This window comes from Salmo salar, chromosome ssa17 (assembly GCF_905237065.1).
Source record: "Salmo salar chromosome ssa17, Ssal_v3.1, whole genome shotgun sequence".
In the NCBI taxonomy this organism is placed as follows: Eukaryota; Metazoa; Chordata; class Actinopteri; order Salmoniformes; family Salmonidae; genus Salmo; species Salmo salar.
Window position 1 is genome coordinate 22,716,676 of NC_059458.1, and position 19,901 is coordinate 22,736,576.

Consider the following 19,901-nt stretch of genomic DNA (forward strand, 5'->3'; position numbering starts at 1 on the left):
TGTAATTCTTTCATTTTTATTGACAACCACACAGACATCAAGTTAAGGTCACTACTTCAATAGGAGGTGGATAGATATGCTACAAACTACATTTTAGTCATTTAGCAGACACTCTTATCCAGAGCAACTTACAGTAGTAAATACATACATTTCATGCATTTTTTTTTAAATATTTCTTTTTTGTACTGGCCCCCGTGGGAATCAAACCCACAACCCTGGCATTGCACACACCATGCTGGCATTGCAAACACCATGCTCTACCAACTGAACCACAGGGATGATGGATGATTTCGCTAAACACTATGGATGATTTCGCTAAACACTCAACACATAAAAGCAATGAAACATAATTTATATAAAAATGAGTGTAAAATAATCTACATTCATTTGTAAAATAGAACACTGGGGATTTTTTCCTTCCTTTTCTATCCTTTAGATAACATAATTTTCAACATGTAGACTGCTGGAACTTCTTTCCTTGGATCAAAACGTATATAGGCTAAACCTGTTTCCAGACTCATTGCCTGGGGGGGTGAGGGCCTTTCTTCCTGGGCTGGGGTAGCGGTGGGGGCTGCTCCTCATCGTCATCCATTGGTGTCTGTGGAGGCCTCCCTCGAGCCTGGGCTCTGGGTTGAGGTGCGGCCTGGCTGGAGGCTCTGGCATTGGGCCTGGGGCCCGTGGAACCAGGTGGGGCCCCACCGGGGGGTCTCTGCCTTTGCTTCTGCTCCTCTGGGTCTGAAGGATGCTTTGTCTGGCCTGCTTGTTGGTAAGGATGCTGGGCCTTGGTCAGGGGGTCTAGTCTCAACTCTCTTTCCTCTGTGAAGGAGAATGAACAGATGAAATGAGGGAGGGAACAAAAGAAAGCCAGATACTGTAGATACCGTAAATGTTTCTGTTCACACAACACCAACACTATAGCCGTAGACGTTTGACCTTTGGTCTGAAGCGATTACCTTCAAAGCGCATCTGGCTCTTGCGTCGGCTGCGGAAGCAGCACACCAAGGTGATGATGATGAGGAGGAGTACCAAGCCCCCTCCCCCGGCCAGGATGCACACCATGGTCAAGAAATCAAAACCAAACAGTAAACCATGACCTCCTGAGTCTGAGACAGCTGAGAGGAGGGTGGGGGATTAGGGGTGGAGCAGAGGAGAGAATTATTATTTATTTTTGTCTTTCTTTTTATGGGGTGCGCCGCCAATCTTAGATATTAGTTCCTTTTTTCTTTAGAAACAGAAGAAGAAAAACAGAGAGACAGAAAAAAACAGAGGAAAGAGAAAGAGAGATTCACAAAGAGAATTCCGATTGAGCCCTTTAAAACATACTGTACCGTTGCATATTGGCTTGATGGCGTCACTTGTCTCCTTGCTGACCTTGTTGACTGCAGAGCAGGTGAAGGTGTCTGGCTTTTTCTGTGGTTTCAGAGGGATGGTCAAATTTGGCTCTGTTTTCTTATCTATGGGATTTCCGTTCTGGTTCCACTGGAAAGTCACTCCCTCAATGTTGGTCAAGGTACAGGTAAAGATGATGTCCTTATTAGAACAGGTTATTTTCACTGAGGGCTTGGAGACCTTTTCTGGAGGGAAACAAAATGGCCACTGTCAGTGTCTCTAAAGGAGAGGATAGTTCTTGTATGGCTGGAAAGAAAGAGAGAAAGAGACCTACCCATCACACACAGTATGAAGGACTTCTCAGTGACAATTGTCCCATCGCTGTTGAACACCTCTGCTTTATAAGTACCTTTATCTGCCAACTTCAGGTCTTTGAGCTGAAGAGACCCATCATTGGAGATGTCCTCAGACTTGCCTGGTTTGAACTTTCCATTCTTTCTTTTTAAGATAACTTTATCATTGTGTTTCCAGGTTAATTCTTTCGAACTCAAGTCATTGGAATTCAGAGGGATGGAGAAGGGATCTCCACGTGGGATATAATAATGGCATGAATCTGTGATAGAAGAGAAGAAAAGAGATCAGAATAATTCTCTGTTGTTGCTGACGGTAGCATACTTTTATTACATTTTGGGGTCAATAAAGAATTAGAAAATGTGATCTAATTCAATTCTTATTATTGACATGTTTGGTCAAGCATTTATCTACAGTATAAATGACCAATTATGTATTCTACATTTCAAAGTAAAGTAAGTCCATTGTTAGTTCCTCATTATTTGTCAGTTAGGCCAACTACCAGGAGAATATGCTCTAAAACAGGCCTGTAAATTAAAGTGTCACAACTTATACCAAGTGTTTCTAACTTGGATCATGAAAAGATGTGTTCAACTGGTTGGGTTAGCCACAGTAACCCAGATAATTCTATTACATCTTCCTGTTCTTGTGTACTGCGTGTTTGAAACAGAACATGTCTAAAACAACAACTTTCTGAAAGGCCACAGATACTAAAACAACAGGACCTCTTCAAATCAAATGGCCTATCTGGGGACAATATCATAGACACAGATGGTCAGATTAAGCCTTCTCCTTGAGTAAATAGGATGTTAATCTTGGTCAAAAGACCGATATTTTATACATTTATATATCAATGGTAATTGACATAAAATAAATTACATTGGCATAGAAAAAAAACACTTAAGTAAAGAAATAAGTATTGTAACACATAATGATCTTAAAATATTTAAATAGCATTTACAACATCCATACAAATCATTCTAATAATGAGATAAAATTGCGATATCAAAGATCGAATCCCCGAGCTGACAAGGTAAAAATCTGTCGTTCTGCCCCTGAAAAAGGCAGTTAACCCACTGTTCCTTGGCCGTCATTGAAAATAAGAATTTGTTCTTAACTGACTTGCCTATAAAGGTAAAATAAAAAAAAGACATTGTTACATTTACAAGATAACGCGTAATAGAGGCACCACAGAAGAGACATTTTCGATGTCATTTTTCATGCCCACGTCGTTGTTCATTTTCTCCCTAACATTGCTCAAATCAATTGTGATCAAATGTAAAGGTTCAATAGCAATCCATGAATGTGACCATCAATAGGTAAGAGTTTTTTATTTACCAGATTGACCCTATTTGATGATCATTTAAATGAAAAACATTCTATTTCAAATCAATAGACATCCTCTTCTCAAATAACTGATCCAACAACTAATCATCTTTTTTACTGTATAAAAAAAGCCCGGACTAAACAAGACATCTTCAAAAAACAATCCCGGGGGGGTGTTAGAGGCAGAGTGTCTTACCTGCTGCTGAAAGAGAGATAAATCCATGAAGGACAAGGAATGCCAGTGACAATGTACAGGCCATTGTGTTGTTACTACATGTACTGTGAGAAAAATGTACAGGTTTCAGTTTAGTAGTCAGACCCTTTCCTGGGTCTCTGTGTGTGTGTGTGTGTGTGTGTGTGTGTGTGTGTGTGTGTGTGTGTGTGTGTGTGTGTGTGTGTGTGTGTGTGTGTGTGTGTGTGTGTGTGTGTGTGTGTGTGTGTGTGTGTGTGTGTCAGAAGAGGAAATGATCCAACCAGAAGGCCCTGTATGTATCTACTCCCTCAGCAGTGCAGAAATGTCATATCTTAAAATAAGCTTCAAACAAACTCTTCATCTTCTCATCAGTATCAACTCAGGCATTTTCTCAGGCACGTCCTAAACACAACCTTTTTTAACAAAACGTATTTTTAAATTCATGCCAAAAAAGACATCTAGGCTACATTCATTGTGTGGCATTTAATGGCACAAAACTCCATATTAGGACATTCTCATAAATGATGACGATGTCAACAAATGTACTTCCTTTCCTTCTTTTTTTATTTACATTAGTCATATAATGTTGACTTATGATGCTGGTTTCAGATGAGCTTTTCCTATCTCAACCTAACCCTAGGTCATCGTTCAAAACTGACCCTGGGTCTGTACTTAGGAGTGGCAAGCTCATACACTGTAATCACTTACCAATTCCAAACTGAGCCCAATATACCTACTGGAGAGCACATCTGAAAGGATTAGACAAATGAAAGCAATATCGCAGAATGTGTTGATAACTTTCCTTTCCTCTGTCTACCAGAAGTACCCAGGTGTAGGTGACTGGGCTTGAATTGGAATAGGCCAAGCCAGTGAACTTCAGTTTTCATGGATTGTAGAGCTATGCTGACATCTAGTGTTACTTGCATCACCTGCACTTTTGAAATTCAAATAGCCTTTTGTCAACTTGAAACAGTCAGTATACAGTATACACCTTGCCGGTGTGACGGTGTTATACAATACGAGCGCATATTTCAGCGAGCGCTTCGTAAACCACGCCCCCATTGGGCAGAGTCAGGCATGTTGGACTGGAAACATTTTCATTTTTAAAAAGCCTCTCATTTTACATGGTTCTGTGTAGCTAATATATTTGAGACCAGTATATTGCAGTTCATTTCGTTTTTGACTTAAGTAAAAATTGTATTTTATTTATTTATTTCACCTTTATTTAACCAGGTAGCAAAGTTGAGAACAAGTTCTCATTTACAATTGCGACCTGGCCAAGATAAAGCAAAGCAGTTCGACAACATACAAAAACACAGAGTTACACATGGAGTAAAACAACATACAATCAATCATACAGTAGAAAAAAATAAGACTATATACATTGTGAGCAAATGATGTGAGATAAGGGAGGTAAAGGCAAAAAAGGCCATGGTGGCGAAGTAAATAAAGTATAGCAAGTAAAACACTGGAATGGTAGATTTGTTATTTGAAGAAAGTTCAAAGTTAAAATATAAATAATATGGTGCAAAGGAGCAAAATAAATTAAATAAATAAATACAGTAGGGGAAGAGGTAGTTGTTTGGGCTAAATTATAGATGGGCTATGTACAGGTGCAGTGATCTGGGAGCTGCTCTGATAGCTGGTGCTTAAAGCTAGTGAGGGAGATAAGTGTTTCCAGTTTCAGAGATTTTTGTAGTTCGTTCCAGTCATTGGCAGCAGAGAACTGGAAGGAGAGACGACCAAAGGAGGAGTTGGCTTTAGGGGTGACCAGAGAGATATACCTGCTGGAGCGCGTGCTACAGGTGGGTGCTGCTATGGTGACCAGTGAGCGGAGATAAGGGGGGACTTTACCTAGCAGGGTCTTGTAGATGACCTGGAGCCAATGTGTTTGGCGACAATTATGAAGCGAAGGCCAGCCAACGAGAGCGTACAGGTCGCAGTGGTGGGTAGTATATGGGGCTTTGGTGACAAAACGGATGGCACTGTGATAGACTGCATCCAGCTTGTTGAGTAGGGTATTGGAGGCTATTTTGTAAATGACATCGCCGAAGTCGAGGATTGGTAGGATGGTCAGTTTTACGAGGGTATGTTTGGCAGCATGAGTGAAGGATGCTTTGTTGCAAAATAGGAAGCCAATTCTAGATTTAACTTTGGATTGGAGATGATTGATGTGAGTCTGGAAGGAGAGTTTAGAGTCTAACCAGACACCTAGGTATTTGTAGTTGTCCACAAATTCTAAGTCAGAACCGTCCAGAGAAGTGATGCTGGACAGGCGGGCAGGTGCAGGCAGCGATCGTTTGAAGAGCATGCATTTAGTTTTACTTGTATTTAGGAGCAGTTGGAGACCACGGAAGGAGAGTTGTATGGCATTGAAGCTCGTCTGGAGGGTTATTAACACAGTGTCCAAAGAAGGACCAGAAGTATACAGAATGGTGTCATCTGTGTAGAGGTGGATCAGAGATTCACCAGCAGCAAGAGCGACATCATTGATGTATACAGAGAAAAGAGTTGGCCCAAGAATTGAACCCTGTGGTACCCCCATAGAGACTGCCAGAGGTCCGGACAGCAGGCCCTCCGATTTGACACACTGAACTCTATCAGAGAAGTAGTTGGTGAACCAAGCGACGCAATCGTTTGAGAAACCAAGGCTACTGAGTCTGCCGATGAGGATGTGGTGATTAACAGAGTCAAAAGCTTTGGCCAGGTCAATGAATACGGCAGCACAGTATTGTTTCTTATCGATGGCGGTTACGATGTCGTTTAGGACCTTGAGCGTGGCTGAGGTGCACCCATGACCAGCTCTGAAACCAGATTGCATAGCGGAGAGGGTGCGGTGGGATTCGAAATGGTCGGTAATCTGTTTGTTGACTTGGCTTTCGAAGACCTTAGAAAGGCAGGGTAGGATGGATATAGGTCTGTAGCAATTTGGGTCAAGAGTGTCACCTCCTTTGAAGAGGGGGATGACAGCAGCTGCTTTCCAATCTATGGGAATCTCAGACGACACGAAAGAGAGGTTGAACAGGCTAGTAATAGGGGTTGCAATAATTTCGGCAGATAATTTTAGAAAGAAAGGGTCCAGATTGTCAAGCCCAGCTGATTTGTAGGGGTCCAGATTTTGCAGCTCTTTCAGAACATCAGCTGAATGGATTTGGGAGAAGGAGAAATGGTGGAGGCTTGGGCGAGTAGCTGTGGGGGGTGCAGTGCTGTTGAATGCAGTAGGGGTAGTTAGGTGGAAAGCATGGCCAGCCGTAGAAAAATGCTTATTGAAATTCTCAATTATAGTGGGCTTATCGGTGGTGACAGAGTTTCCTATCCTCAGTGCAGTGGGCAGTTGGGAGGAGGTGTTCTTATTCTCCATGGACTTTACAATGTCCCAGAACTTTTTAGAGTTTGAGTTGCAGCAAGCAAATTTCTGTTTGAAAAAGCTAGCCTTGGCGTTTCTAACTGCCTGTGTGTATTGGTTTCTAACTTCCCTGAAAAGTTGCATATCGCGGGGGCAGTTCGATGCTAATGCAGAACGCCACAGGATATTTTTGTGTTGGTTAAGGGCAGTCAGGTCTGGGGAGAACCAAGGGCTATATCTGTTCCTGGTTCTAAATTTCTTGAAAGGGGCATGCTTATTTAAGATGGTGAGGAAGGCATTTTAAAAATATTTTTGAGTAGTAAACAGGGAAACAACGATCAAGTCCCAGACATTTCGCAATAGAACATACCATAATTTACTACCTTAATTATTGGGGTCATCTGGTTACCTGGTTATATGATGAGCTCTTTGACAAAACAGACCATGGGAGCCCTTTTTACACAGAGATGTATTTGTCAAAGGCCAGAGGTGGGTCTGTGTAAACTATGCGGTTATATTGGAGAAAGGTTTATAGCAGTGAATGTCATCAAATGATTTATTGTTATAGTATTTCTATTTTCGTCTCCTGATGTACTGGCCTGTCTCCTGGGAGCGCCTCCATGCTCTGGACACTACGCTGACAGACACAGCAAACCTTCTTGCCACAGCTTGCATTGATGTGCCATCCTGGATGAGCTGCACTACCTGAGCCACTTGTGTGGGTTGTAGACTCTGTCTCATGCTACCACTAGAGTGAAAGCACTGCCAGCATTCAAAAGTGACCAAAACATCAGCCAGGAAGCATAGGAACTGAGAAGTGGTCTGTGGTTACCACCTGCAGAACCACTCCTTTATTGGGGGTGTCTTGCTAATTGCCTATAATTTCCACCTGTTGTCTATTCCATTTGCACAACAGCATGTGAAATTTATTGTCAATCAGTGTTGCTTTCTAAGTGGACAGTTTGATTTCACAGAAGTGTGATTGACTTGGAGTTACATTGTGTTGTTTAAGTGTTCCCTTTATTTTTTTGAGCAGTATATGTAAAAAATACTTGCTAAAAACTTCAATAGCGTCCACCTCATATCATTTGCATGAATACAATCAACTGTTATTGATTGAGAGGACATGTCTGTACGATCTATGGCAATTCCTTTAATTCTTTGACACCGACTATTTGTTCTATAAATTGAAATGTACTTTACATTAAAAATACTTCCTTAAAACTGCAGTAGCTTGCACCCAATATGACATTAATGAATACAACCAACGGTTATTGCTTCAGGGACCTCTTCCCTCCAATCCACGATCCTATACAGTTGAAGTCAAAGGTTTACATACACCTTAGCCAAATACATTTAAACTCAGTTTTTTCACAATTCCTGACATTTAATCCTAGTAAAAATGCCCTGTCTTAGGTCAGTTAGGATCACCACTTTATTTTAAGAATATGAAATGTCAGAACAATAATAGAGATAATTGTTTATTTCAGCTTTTATTTCTTTCATCACATTCCCAGTGGGTCAGAAGATAAAATACACTCAATTAGTATTTGGTAGCATTGCCTTTAAATTGTTTAACTTGGGTCAAATGTTTTGGGTAGCCTTCCACAAGCTTCCCTCAATAAGTTGGGTGACTTTTGACCTATTCCTCCTGACAGAGCTGGTGTAACTGAGTCAGGTTTGTAGGCCTCCTTGCTCGCACACACTTTTTCAGTTCTGCCCACAAATTTTCTATAGGGTTGAGGTCAGGGCTTTGTGAAATTAAATAAGTTAATGAGTGAAACTTGCTTAACAAGTCACCTAATAAGTTGCATGGACTCACTCTATGTTTAACATGACTTTTTAATGACTACCTCATCTCTGTACCCCAGACATACAATAATCTGTAAGGTCCCTCAATCGAGCAGATTCAACCACAAAGACCAGGGAGGTTTTCCAATGCCTCTCAGAGAAGGGCACCTATCGGTAGATGGGTAAAAAAAAGCAAAATTTGAATACCCCTTTGAGCATCATGATGTTAGGAATTACACTTTGGATGTGTATCAATACACCCAGTAACAACAAAGATACACGCTTCCTTCCTAACTCAGTTGCCGGAGAGGTAGGAAACCACTCAGAGATTTCACCATGAGGCCAATGGTGACTTTTAAACAGTTACAGATTTAAGGACTGACTATGAGAAAACTGAGGATGGCTCAATAATATGGTAGTTATTCCACAATACTAACCAAATTGACAGAGTGAAAAGAAAAAAACCTGCCATCAGAATAAAACATATTCCAAAATATACATTTAATTTTTTCCTTCCTGGCCCCCCGTGGGAATTGAACCCACAACCCTGGCATTGCAAAAAACATGCTCTACCAACTGAGCCACAGGGAGGGCAGTTAAGTTAAAGCTAGTTGTGGCAAAATGGCTTAAGGACAACAAAGTCAAGGTATTGGAGTGGCCATCACAAAGCCCTTATCTCAATCCCATAGAAAATCCCACAGAACTGAAAAAGTGTGTGCGAGCAGGAAGGCCTACAAACCTGACTCAGTTACACAAGCTCTGTCAGGAGGAAGGGGCCAAAATTCACCCAACTTATCGAGGGAAGCTTTTGGAAGGCTACCCAAAACATTTGACCCAAGTTAAACAATTTAAAGGCAACGCTACCAAATACTAATTGAGTGTATGTGAACTTCAGACCCACTGGGAATGTGATGAAAGAAATAAAAGCTGAAGTAAATCATTCTCTCTACTATTATTCTGACATTTCACATTCTTAAAATAAAGTGGTGATCCTAACTGACCTAAGACAGTGAACTTTTACTAGGATTAAATGTCAAGAATTGTGAAAAACTGAGTTTAAATGTCTTTGGCTAATTGTATGTAAACTTCCGACTTCAACTGTAGGTACACTATTTACTCCAGTAAACTACAGTTCAGGTGCACCCTCTGGACCACTAGACACCAGCTCAGATACAGAATTTACAGCCATGGAGAGTAGCTCAGATACTACATAGGGAAGTATAGATAAATCCTGTGCCAACAGAGACCATTACAGATACAGCCTCTGTACCAGAAGAAACCAGTTGAAAGGCACTTGTTGAATATATAGTTTGTTTGACAAGTATTTTGATTCTGTTCAGGGAAGGTTTGTCTTCAGTAAACTCATATCTCTTCTTTGGTTATCATGTATGGCCTGTCATGTTAGGCTACTATAATGTTCAGCTATGTATACTGAATCAAAATATAAATGCAACATGTAAAATGTTGGTCCCATGTTTCATGGGCTGAAATAAGAGATCCCAGAAATGTTCCATATGCACAAAAAAAGCTTTATTTCTCACAAAATCTTTGCACCAATTAGTTTACATCCCTGTTAGTGAGCATTTCTCCTTTGCCAAAATAATCCATCCACCTGACAGGTGTGGCATATCAAGAAGCTGATTAAACAGCATGATCATTACACAGGTGCACCTTGTGCTTGGGAAAATAAAAGCCCACTTGAAGAAGTGCAGTTTTGTCACACAACACAATCCCACAGATGTCTCAAGTTTTGAGGGAGCGTGCAATTGGCACACTGACTGCACGAATGTCCACCCGAGCTGTTTCCAGAGAAATTAGTGTTCATTTCTCTGTCATAAGTCACCTTAAACGTCATTTTAGAGAATTTGGCAGTACATCCAACCAGCCTCACAACCGCAGACCACCCAGCTCCCACTTGGGCCTGGCTCCCTTCCAGGCCCACCCATGGCTGCGCCCCTGCCCAGTCATGTGAAATCCATAGATTAGGGTCTAATTTATTTATTTAAATGGACTGATTTCCTTATATGAACTGTAACTCAGTAAAATCGTTTAAATTGTAGCATGTTGCATTTATATTTTGGTTCAATATATATTGTGAATTTTAATGAGATGTTGATCGATACAGTAAGATGGCAAACGTCTTATAAACTCAGCAAAAAAAGAAACGTCCCTTTTTCAGGACCCTGTCTTTCAACGATAATTTGTAAAAATCCAATTAACTTCACAGATCTTCATTGTAAAGGGTTTAAACATGCGTTTCCCATGCTTGTTCAATGAACCATAAACAATTAATGAACATGCACCTGTGGAACGGTTGTTAAGACACTAACAGCTTACAGACGGTAGGCAATTAAGGTCACAGTTATGAAAACTTAGGACACTAAAGAGGCCTTTCTACTGACTCTGAAAAACACCAAACGAAAGATGCCCAGGGTCCCTGCTCATCTGCGTGAATGTGCCTTAGGCATGCTGCAAGGAGGCATGAGGACTGCAGATGTGGCCAGGGCAATAAATTGCAATGTCTGTACTGTGAGACGCCCAAGACAGTGCTACAGGGAGACAGGTTGGACAGCTGATCGTCCGCACAGTGGCAGACCACGTGTAACAACACCTGCACAGGATCGGTACATCCGAACATCACACCTGTGGGACAGGTACAGGATGCAACAACAACTGCCCGAGTTACACCAGGAACGGACAATTCCTCCATAAGTGCTCAGACTGTCCGCAATAGGCTGAGAGAGGCTGGACTGAGGGCTTGTAGGCCTGTTGTAAGGCAGGTCCTCACCAGCCATCACCGGCAACAACGTCGCCTATGGGCACAAACCCACCGTCGCTGGACCAGACAGGACTGGCTAAAAGTGCTCTTCACTGACGAGTCGCGGTTTTGTCTCACCAGGGGTGATGGTCGGATTCGTGTTTATCGTCGAAGGAATGAGCGTTACGCCGAGGCCTGTACTCTGGAGCGGGATCGATTTGGAGGTGGAGGGTCCATCATGGTCTGGGGCGGTGTGTCACAGCATCATGGACTGAGCTTGTTGTCATTGCAGGCAATCTCAACGCTGTGCGTTACAGGGAAGACATCCTCCTCCCTCATGTGGTACTCTTCCTGCAGGCTCATCCTGACATGACCCTCCAGCATGACAATGCCACCAGCCATACTGCTCGTTCTGTGCGTGATTTCCTGCAAGACAGGAATGTCAGTGTTCTGCCATGGCCAGCGAAGAGCCGGGATCTCAATCCCATTGAGCAGGTCTGGGACCTGTTGGATCGGAGGGTGAGGGCTAGGGCCATTTCCCCTATAAATGTCCAGGAACTTGCAGGTGCCTTGGTGAAAGAGTGGGGTAAAATCTCACAGCAATAACTGGCAAATCTGGTGCAGTCCATGAGGAGGAGATGCACTGCAATACTTAATGCAGCTGGTGGCCACACCAGATACTGACTGTTACTTTTGATTTTGACCCCCCCTTTGTTCAGGGAAACGTTATTCAATTTCTGTTAGTCACATGTCTGTGGAACTTGTTCAGTTTATGTCTCAGTTGTTGAATCTTGTTATGTTCATACAAATATTTACACATGTTAAGTTTGCTGAAAATAAACACAGTTGACAGTGAGAGGATGTGCTGAGTTTATGTTTTGAGGAAAATATTTCATATTGTCAATGTTTTAGTGTGCATGCCATATAGGCCTATGGATGAATGGCTATAGGCTGGTGAATTAAAATCTCTCTTACACTCAGTGGACAGAAAACAATTAAATTAACTATAGTTATTAATTTACCTTTGATTATGACAGTATTGCCAATTTTTGTTACATTATATCAGAGATTCTATAAATTCTAAACTATAGATATGGAATTCTGTACGTTGCAGCCAATTATACACACAGGGAGGCGCCAAAGACCATGTATGGGTACGAATACAGGAAGGAATATTTCAGAACTGGTTAGAAGAAAATGCTTCTTAAAGTTATTATAACATATAAACATAATGCAATGTGTTTGTTATAAAATATTATTTAGTTGCAGCTATTAAACGTCATTTACAAGTCAAATGGAACTTTATTTTATTTTCCACCAAGAGGTCATGAACAGGGAGGAACTCAACCACAGTTTACTTTCACTTTCACAGCCTTAGGAAATAAAATAACAGAAGTAGGTTAGGCTATGAACCACACATTGCTTTGGCATATATCATTTGAATTTACTTTTATTTATTATCTGAACAAACAAACGAATTAGCAAATATGCCCAAACTAACGCTCATCGGATTGTACCTTTGGATTTGTCTGGCGCAAAAGGTGGTTTCCGGAGGTAAATTGAACCGATTGGCAAGGCCGAACGTAGTTTTTGGCCTACTTCATATTTGTAATGTTACTTGTGTGCTATAGCGTTCTTCCTGTATAGCCTACGATATTATCACATAATGTTTGACTATCACACACACACACACACACACACACACACACACACACAGCCACAAACACACACACAGCCACAAACACACACAGCCACAAACACACACACACACACTTTAGGAAGTGATCGAATATTCGAATATGAATATAAGTCTTGGGCTGCATTACAAACACTTATATACACTTGCAGGGCAAGGGAGGAAGGAATGATTTTTAAATGGACTGCACTTGCCCGGAAATTTGTCACTCGTTCATCCCGGATGATTGTGTTTTCAGCCATTGGTAGCTTGTGGGTGCTTTATATGTGCTACAGTCAATTATGATTGCATGTCTACTTATGTTAACTATATCATTATTGATATTCTCCTCCTGTATGATAGCTAGCAAATTAATTAGGTAACTAATGTAAGCCTGCCTAGCTGGAACTTCTGAAGGAAAATGTTTTATTTCTACAATTTCCAAAAGCTAACAAAACAAAAACCTCATTACTTTTACGAGACATGTTTGTGCTGTCATGCGCATTAGTAGCACAATTTCAAACCTTTTTACATTTGTTTTTACTTACACTTGTATGTTGACTTATCCATATTGACGATGAGGTTTTAAGTTTCAGCTGACTTTTCTTAGTGGATGTACAATCATTGGGAATTAAAATATGGGGCGTTTCAGGCCCCGACGTGAACATAATTGTACACTCGCAAACTCAATCAAAAACGAGGGCTGAGGGGCTTACATTGCGAACTTCCCTTGTTTGGCTAATCGTTTGGACCGATGTCCAAGATGGTGACAGGGATTCCCCCAAAGGCATAAGGTGAGGTTAAGTGGACGAGGGTGTGTCTTTTATGAGTGTGAAACGCAGCCCTGGCCTAACCAAGGCGTAAACCTACAGAAGGGTCTGCGTGATCATGGCAGGGGCGGTGATATGGACGGGCCTTAGGGGGGCTACCATACCTTCTTGCCCCTCCAAATAAATTGTTTAAATATTTGTCATTTATTTGACTGAGATGCACACCGACAGAAAGAGCCAGCGATCTCAGATAAAGCATCCGAGCAAGCGAAACGTCTCCCCTCTGTCTCAGTATTTGTAGACAATGTATCTGATGCTATCTGGACTAAAAGAGTATTGCATGTTTCAGCAGAGAGGAAGAGGCGAAGTGAGAGGGCTCACTCTCTTGCCAAAATCAGTCAAGAATAAGCCCTATGGGCATAATATGCAGACATAACCTTGTTGCCTGCCTTCCCGCCTTTGGGACAATGACTCCCATCCTTAGCGCTAAGACATGAGTATCTCATCATTATATACAGTTAGGATGCTGGCTTCCCCTAAAGTAAATTGATGATTGTTTTGCCAAAATTATATAATTACTCCTATATAATTACTCCTGCCTAAATGAAAACATTCAAAAAATACTTCACCAGAGAGCATAACTTAGCCACAGAGGATCATTAAAATACTATACCAGAGAGCATGACTTAGCCACAGAGTATCATTAAAATACTATACCAGAGAGCATGACTTAGCCACAGAGGATCATTAAAATACTTCACCAGAGAGCATGACTTAGCCACAGAGGATCATTAAAATACTTCACCAGAGAGCATGACTTAGCCACAGAGGATCATTAAAATACTTCACCAGAGAGCATGACTTAGCCTCAGAGGATCATTAAAATACTATACCAGAGAGCATGACTTAGCCACAGAGGATCATTAAAATACTATACCAGAGAGCATGACTTAGCCACAGAGGATCATTAAAATACTATACCAGAGAGCATGAGTTAGCCACAGAGGATCATTAAAATATTTCACCAGAGAGCATGACTTAGCCACAGAGGATCATTAAAATATTTCACCAGAGCGCATGACTTAGCCACAGAGGATCATTAAAATACTTCACCAGATAGCCACAGAGGATCATTAAAATACTTCACCAGAGAGCATGACTTAGCCACAGAGTATCATTAAAATACTATACCAGAGAGCATGACTTAGCCACAGAGGATCATTAAAATACTATACCAGAGAGCATGACTTAGCCACAGAGGATCATTAAAATACTATACCAGAGAGCATGACTTAGCCACAGAGTATCATTAAAATACTATACCAGAGAGCATGAGTTAGCCACAGAGGATCATTAAAATACTTCACCAGAGAGCATGACTTAGCCACAGAGGATCATTAAAATACTATACCAGAGAGCATGACTTAGCCACAGAGGATCATTAAAATACTATACCAGAGAGCATGAGTTAGCCACAGAGGATCATTAAAATATTTCACCAGAGAGCATGACTTAGCCATAGAGGATCATTAAAATATTTCACCAGAGCGCATGACTTAGCCACAGAGGATCATTAAAATACTTCACCAGATAGCCACAGAGGATCATTAAAATACTTCACCAGAGAGCATGACTTAGCCACAGAGGATCATTAGCTTCTTAAAAAAATGTTTCAAATCACTAGTGCATTGGCCTTTGCCTTTCCCACGATTTGGGCAGCAGGCGTACAATATGTCTAGCTCACTGAGTTTTGGCCATCAATAAGAATTTGCTCTTAACTGACTTGCCTAGTTAAATAAAGGTTAAATAAAAATATATATTTTTAAAGAATCTAAAATATGTGTGAAGATAATGTGTCTTGAGTATAATTTTTTATGTTGCAACAAGAAGAAGAGGGGCGTGTTTCTCTCCAGAATTCAAGCCGCTATCTCCCGCCAATCCTTGCCCATTCATTGTTTCATTGCGTGAATTGTTTGCCGTTTGATTGTTTATTTTTGATCAATTCCCCATTACATATGTCACAAGTAGGCCTAGTAAATGTGCCGTTAATCCCTCTTCATTTGGTTACATACATTTATGTTAATGCATGCATTAAATACAGTAATTTACCATTCTCGGGGTGGAAACATTGTTTGCAGGATTCACAACCTGCTACACTTGTGAGAAACAAGTTTTGGTTTATTTCATAACCATTATGAGTTTTGTCAAATCTTTTCCTTGTTATTTGTTTGGAGGGCTCTGTGAGCAATGAGCATGAGTCTGGTTTCTGTCTTGATCAAGTTGAGGGAGCACGTGAGTGCCTGTGCTCACATAGAAGTAGGCCTACCTGGCCTGCTGCATGCAACTGTAGGAAAGTGCCCATTTGGCAATGTCTGATTTCTGATTTTCTTAACTCACCACGTCCACCACTAATAGGCGGAACTTCACAGTGATTTTTTCTTCACCTCACACATTGTAAACTAAGTGTTTTTACATCCATTGCAAATTATACTTCCTCAGTATTTGAAAAATCTTTCCAACACTCGATTATCAAAATATCATGATCTGATGATTCTATATATCCAGCAGAAACATCTGTTCTGAGTTTACTGGCGCGGGAAACTCTAAGGGCCCGGAATAGACTAGTTGATACAATGTTGCAAGTTCGCTAGCGACAGCCAGTTGATGATTTGATACAATGTTGCAAGTTCGCTAGCGACAGCCAGTTGATGATTTGATACAATGTTGCAAGTTCGCTAGGGACAGCCAGTTGATGATTTGATACAATGTTGCGCTTCACAAGCAATAGCTCAAGTCAAGACAGATAGAAAGGGAGGCAGACTGGCGGAGTAGAGAGATGAATGTGATTGAAAGAACCAACATTTTCATCAGGATATTTCATACTGTTTTAATTGTCGGTTTAGGTCTATCTATCGTACTTATTTGTTGATGGAAGTTATAGGTCTACTGCTGCATTGGCCTATAGACTATCTCTGAGTTCTATAGCCGCCAATGGACCACAGTGTATCAATGTGTGCATATGGCAGAGGCTGGTGCTCTCGCCTTAAGCCAGGTGTACACTACACGATTTTGGCCATGATTTAGCTCTCCCAGACCCAGTTTTTGAGATTGGAGACAAAATCCCCATGTCGTTGCCTACTCTGGGCGCGCAGCCATCACCGACGCTCTTTAATGTGAGTAGGTCAAAGACGCAATCTGAAGGCTACCGATCTCGTCTTTGAGCAGTACCAGACATCCCAATATAATCAAACATGTTTGATTTTATCGGCACAAAATCTACAGTGCTCTTGTAGTGTGAGATGTGCAACAACAAGTTTCGGAGAACGATGATCAGGAATAGCCAATGAGAGCTCGGCAGAGAAGTCAGTGAGATGATGACGTTGTTTCGCGTCACCCAAAATATGTAGATCTCGAGCAGGAGAAATGACTAGCCTACTACTAGTATGCGTTTGTAATTGCCTTTAATCAAAGCCAAAGTGTCAAATCAGTACAGCCCTGAAGTTCACAAGCAATGTTGTTCAATTCAAAATGTTGGCTAGATATTTGAACTCTGTATGGCAAGCGTTTATGAAGCTGCTTTTAGCCACAGCTCGTAGCTAAGTAAATCTAACCACATCATTGTTTTCACGAGACAGCGTGGTATCGAGAATCCTCACGACCAAGTGAAGAATCTTGTAGTTTGTGACCTCTGTCTGTGCCACATCGTTTAGTGTGAGCACCACTACGTTGGCTACACCAAATAATGAATGGAAACAGTCATTTAATGTGAGAGGCTCAGCGTTGTTAGGATTTTGAAAGTCGTGTAGTGTCCACCTAGCTTTAGTATAATTTTAACTTTGAGATTTTTATAATTAACCATGTGCCAATGATTTTGAGAAACGAAAATGTTATTATTGAATTGAAACTGTTCCACGAAAATAATCAGAGCCTTCATGCAGATCGGTAGAAATGGTAAGATAAATTGTAAGCTTCCCCAAACTTCAATCTCACGAGCTGCCTATGGTCTTTACTATAACACCCATTACAAAATGTGTGAACGAGCAAGCCGCGTCAAGCTATGGATATCAAAGGCCCATTCCACTGATTCGTTCTGCACGCACGCTCCCTCAACGTTATCAGGACAGAGAAACCACACACGTGCTCATTGCTCACATGGAGCACTTCAGACAAAAGACAATGGAAAAAATTTACAACTCCTAAATTATGGTTACGAAATGAACCAAAAGTTGTTTCTCACAAGTGTAATAGGTTGTGAACTCTGCAAACAACGTTTCCACTCCGAGAATGAGAAAGGTAAATGACTGTAATGTATGCATTACCAGTAATTAATGTAACCTAATTACGGGGATTAGCGGTACATTTTCTAGGCCTACTGGTTACATCTGTAATGGAGTATTGATAGAAATAAACAATCAAAGGGCAAACAATTCACCCAATGAAACAATGAATGAATGAATGGGCAGTAATTGGCGGGAGACTGCGGAGCACATTCTGGAGAGCTGAGTGCGTGTGTTCTGGAGAAAGATGTCCGTATCTTCACCTCACACCCCTTATTTTATTATTTTCTCAATATTTTAAATGATACTCAAGACATATTATCTTCACACATATTAGATGCTTTTCACTGACAGCCATACCTTAATAATCAGCTAGACATATTGCCACGCACGCTGAGCAAATGGCTGGCTTCCCAAATAGGCATAGGCCCATTCACTTGTGATTTGAAACAATCTACAGCTATTTTTTAAAGAAGCTAATGATCCTCTGTGGCTAAGTCAAGCTCTCTGGTAAAGTATTTTGAATGATTTTATTTAGACAGGAGTAATTATATAATTTTGGCAAAACATACATTTATTTTAGGGGAAGGTGGCATCCGAACAGTGCGCTGAGCACCCGCCAATTTTCCTTTCTAATTCGCAAGTGGCTGAAACCAGATATTTGTATATAATGACGAGATGCGAGTGGTTGTCCCAAAGGCGGGAATGCAGGCGACAAGTTTAGGTCCCATGGAAACGTGTTGGGTTTATTCAGGACAGATTTTGGCGAGAGTGAGCCCTCTCGCTTAGCCTATTAGTCTCCTACATATGGAGACAAAGGGGCGCTGTTTCCCTCGCCCCGATGCTTCATCTGAGATTGATGCGTCTTTCTGTCAGCGCGATTCTCGGTCAAATAAATGATCAACATTTCAATATTTTACTTGGACAGGCAAGGAGGTACGGTATGGTAGGGCGGGCCAGCCCATAACACCAGCTCTGCTTTATGAACAAATATTGATATAATAACCATCATATAGAAGTAAACTTACTCTATAGAAGTAAAGAAGTAAACACCACTCTGGCGAAGCGGTCTAAGGCACTACATTGCTAGAGGCGTCACTACAGACACCCTGGTTCGAATCCAGGCTGTATTACAACCGGCTGTGATTGGGAGTCCCATAGGGCTGGGTACAATTGGCCCAGCGTCGTCCGGTGTAGGCGTCATTGTAAATAAGAATTTGTTCTTTACTGACTTGACTAGTTAAATTAAGGTTAAATACAAAAATAAAACAATTATACGATTATATGGTGTGTGGTCTTAGGAAACCATGCTGTTTATTAGGGTACAGATGAAATAAGCAGGGGTGCACCTTTCACTGAGGAAAGGGGTCATGTCCCCCCCACATTCTGAAATTACATTTTAGTCCCCCCCGTTTTATCATTACAATGTGATACAAATAGAGGCAAAGGGTGCTTTAGAACTATGCGGACACCTCAGAGCGTGGCTGGATTTAGGACACCACAGAGCGGGCTTTCAGGCTGTGTGAAGGCAAAGCTTCTGGAAGGCTGGCTGGACCAGCATGGGTGTCAAAGGGTGTAGACCAAAACACAGCGGGAAAATGTATACTCATCTTCTTTTTATTTAGTGAAGAAGGAAAACACAGTATACAAACATAAACGAACTGGACAGTCTCGACACAGGCACACAGCTAAACAAGAAACAATCTGCCACAAAATCCCATGACAAACACATTCCTATTTATAGGACCTTCAATCAGAGGCAACGATAGACAGCTGCCTCCAACTGAAGGCCCCAACACCAATTAGCTAAACATAGAAATACAAACGACTAGACTGAACATAGAAATAGACTAACATAGAACAATAACCAAAACCCTGGACTAATAAATCAAATACCCCTCTACATACACAACCACCCCGAACCATATAAACCAAATACCCCCTCTACATGAACACAACACAAACACACCCTGAACCACATAAAACAAATACCCCCTGCCACGTCCTGACCAAACTATAAGAACAAATAACCCCTTTACTGGTCAGGACGTGACAATGGGAGAGTTGAACATAGTTCAGTGTATA

The 19,901-nt window shown here is 41.3% G+C and overlaps 2 protein-coding genes across 4 annotated transcripts in view; one reads left to right on the plus strand and one right to left on the minus strand.

The window, feature by feature from the left end:
- Positions 1-13,543, minus strand: LOC106575540 (T-cell surface antigen CD2). Of its 2 annotated transcripts, none has more exons than XM_045699052.1 (5): positions 13,318-13,543; positions 1,664-1,942; positions 1,329-1,574; positions 954-1,112; positions 1-816 (listed from the first exon to the last, which is right to left on the minus strand). In XM_045699052.1, exons 1-5 carry the CDS (start codon positions 13,337-13,339, stop codon positions 518-520), a joined length of 1,005 nt encoding a protein of 334 aa, XP_045555008.1. In that variant the 5' UTR covers positions 13,340-13,543; the 3' UTR covers positions 1-517. The 2 variants fall into 2 exon arrangements, with proteins under 2 accessions (XP_045555008.1, XP_014007572.2); XM_014152097.2 differs by lacking the exon at positions 13,318-13,543 and adding an exon at positions 3,203-3,428.
- Positions 12,437-19,901, plus strand: part of LOC106575470 (uncharacterized) — a 24,567-nt gene continuing 17,102 nt past the window's right edge. For both annotated transcript variants that reach the window (XM_045699054.1, XM_045699055.1), the window contains exon 1: positions 12,437-12,648. In XM_045699054.1, coding sequence (XP_045555010.1) covers positions 12,582-12,648 — 67 coding nt within the window. In that variant the 5' untranslated portion in view covers positions 12,437-12,581. The remainder of the gene's footprint in view (positions 12,649-19,901) is intronic.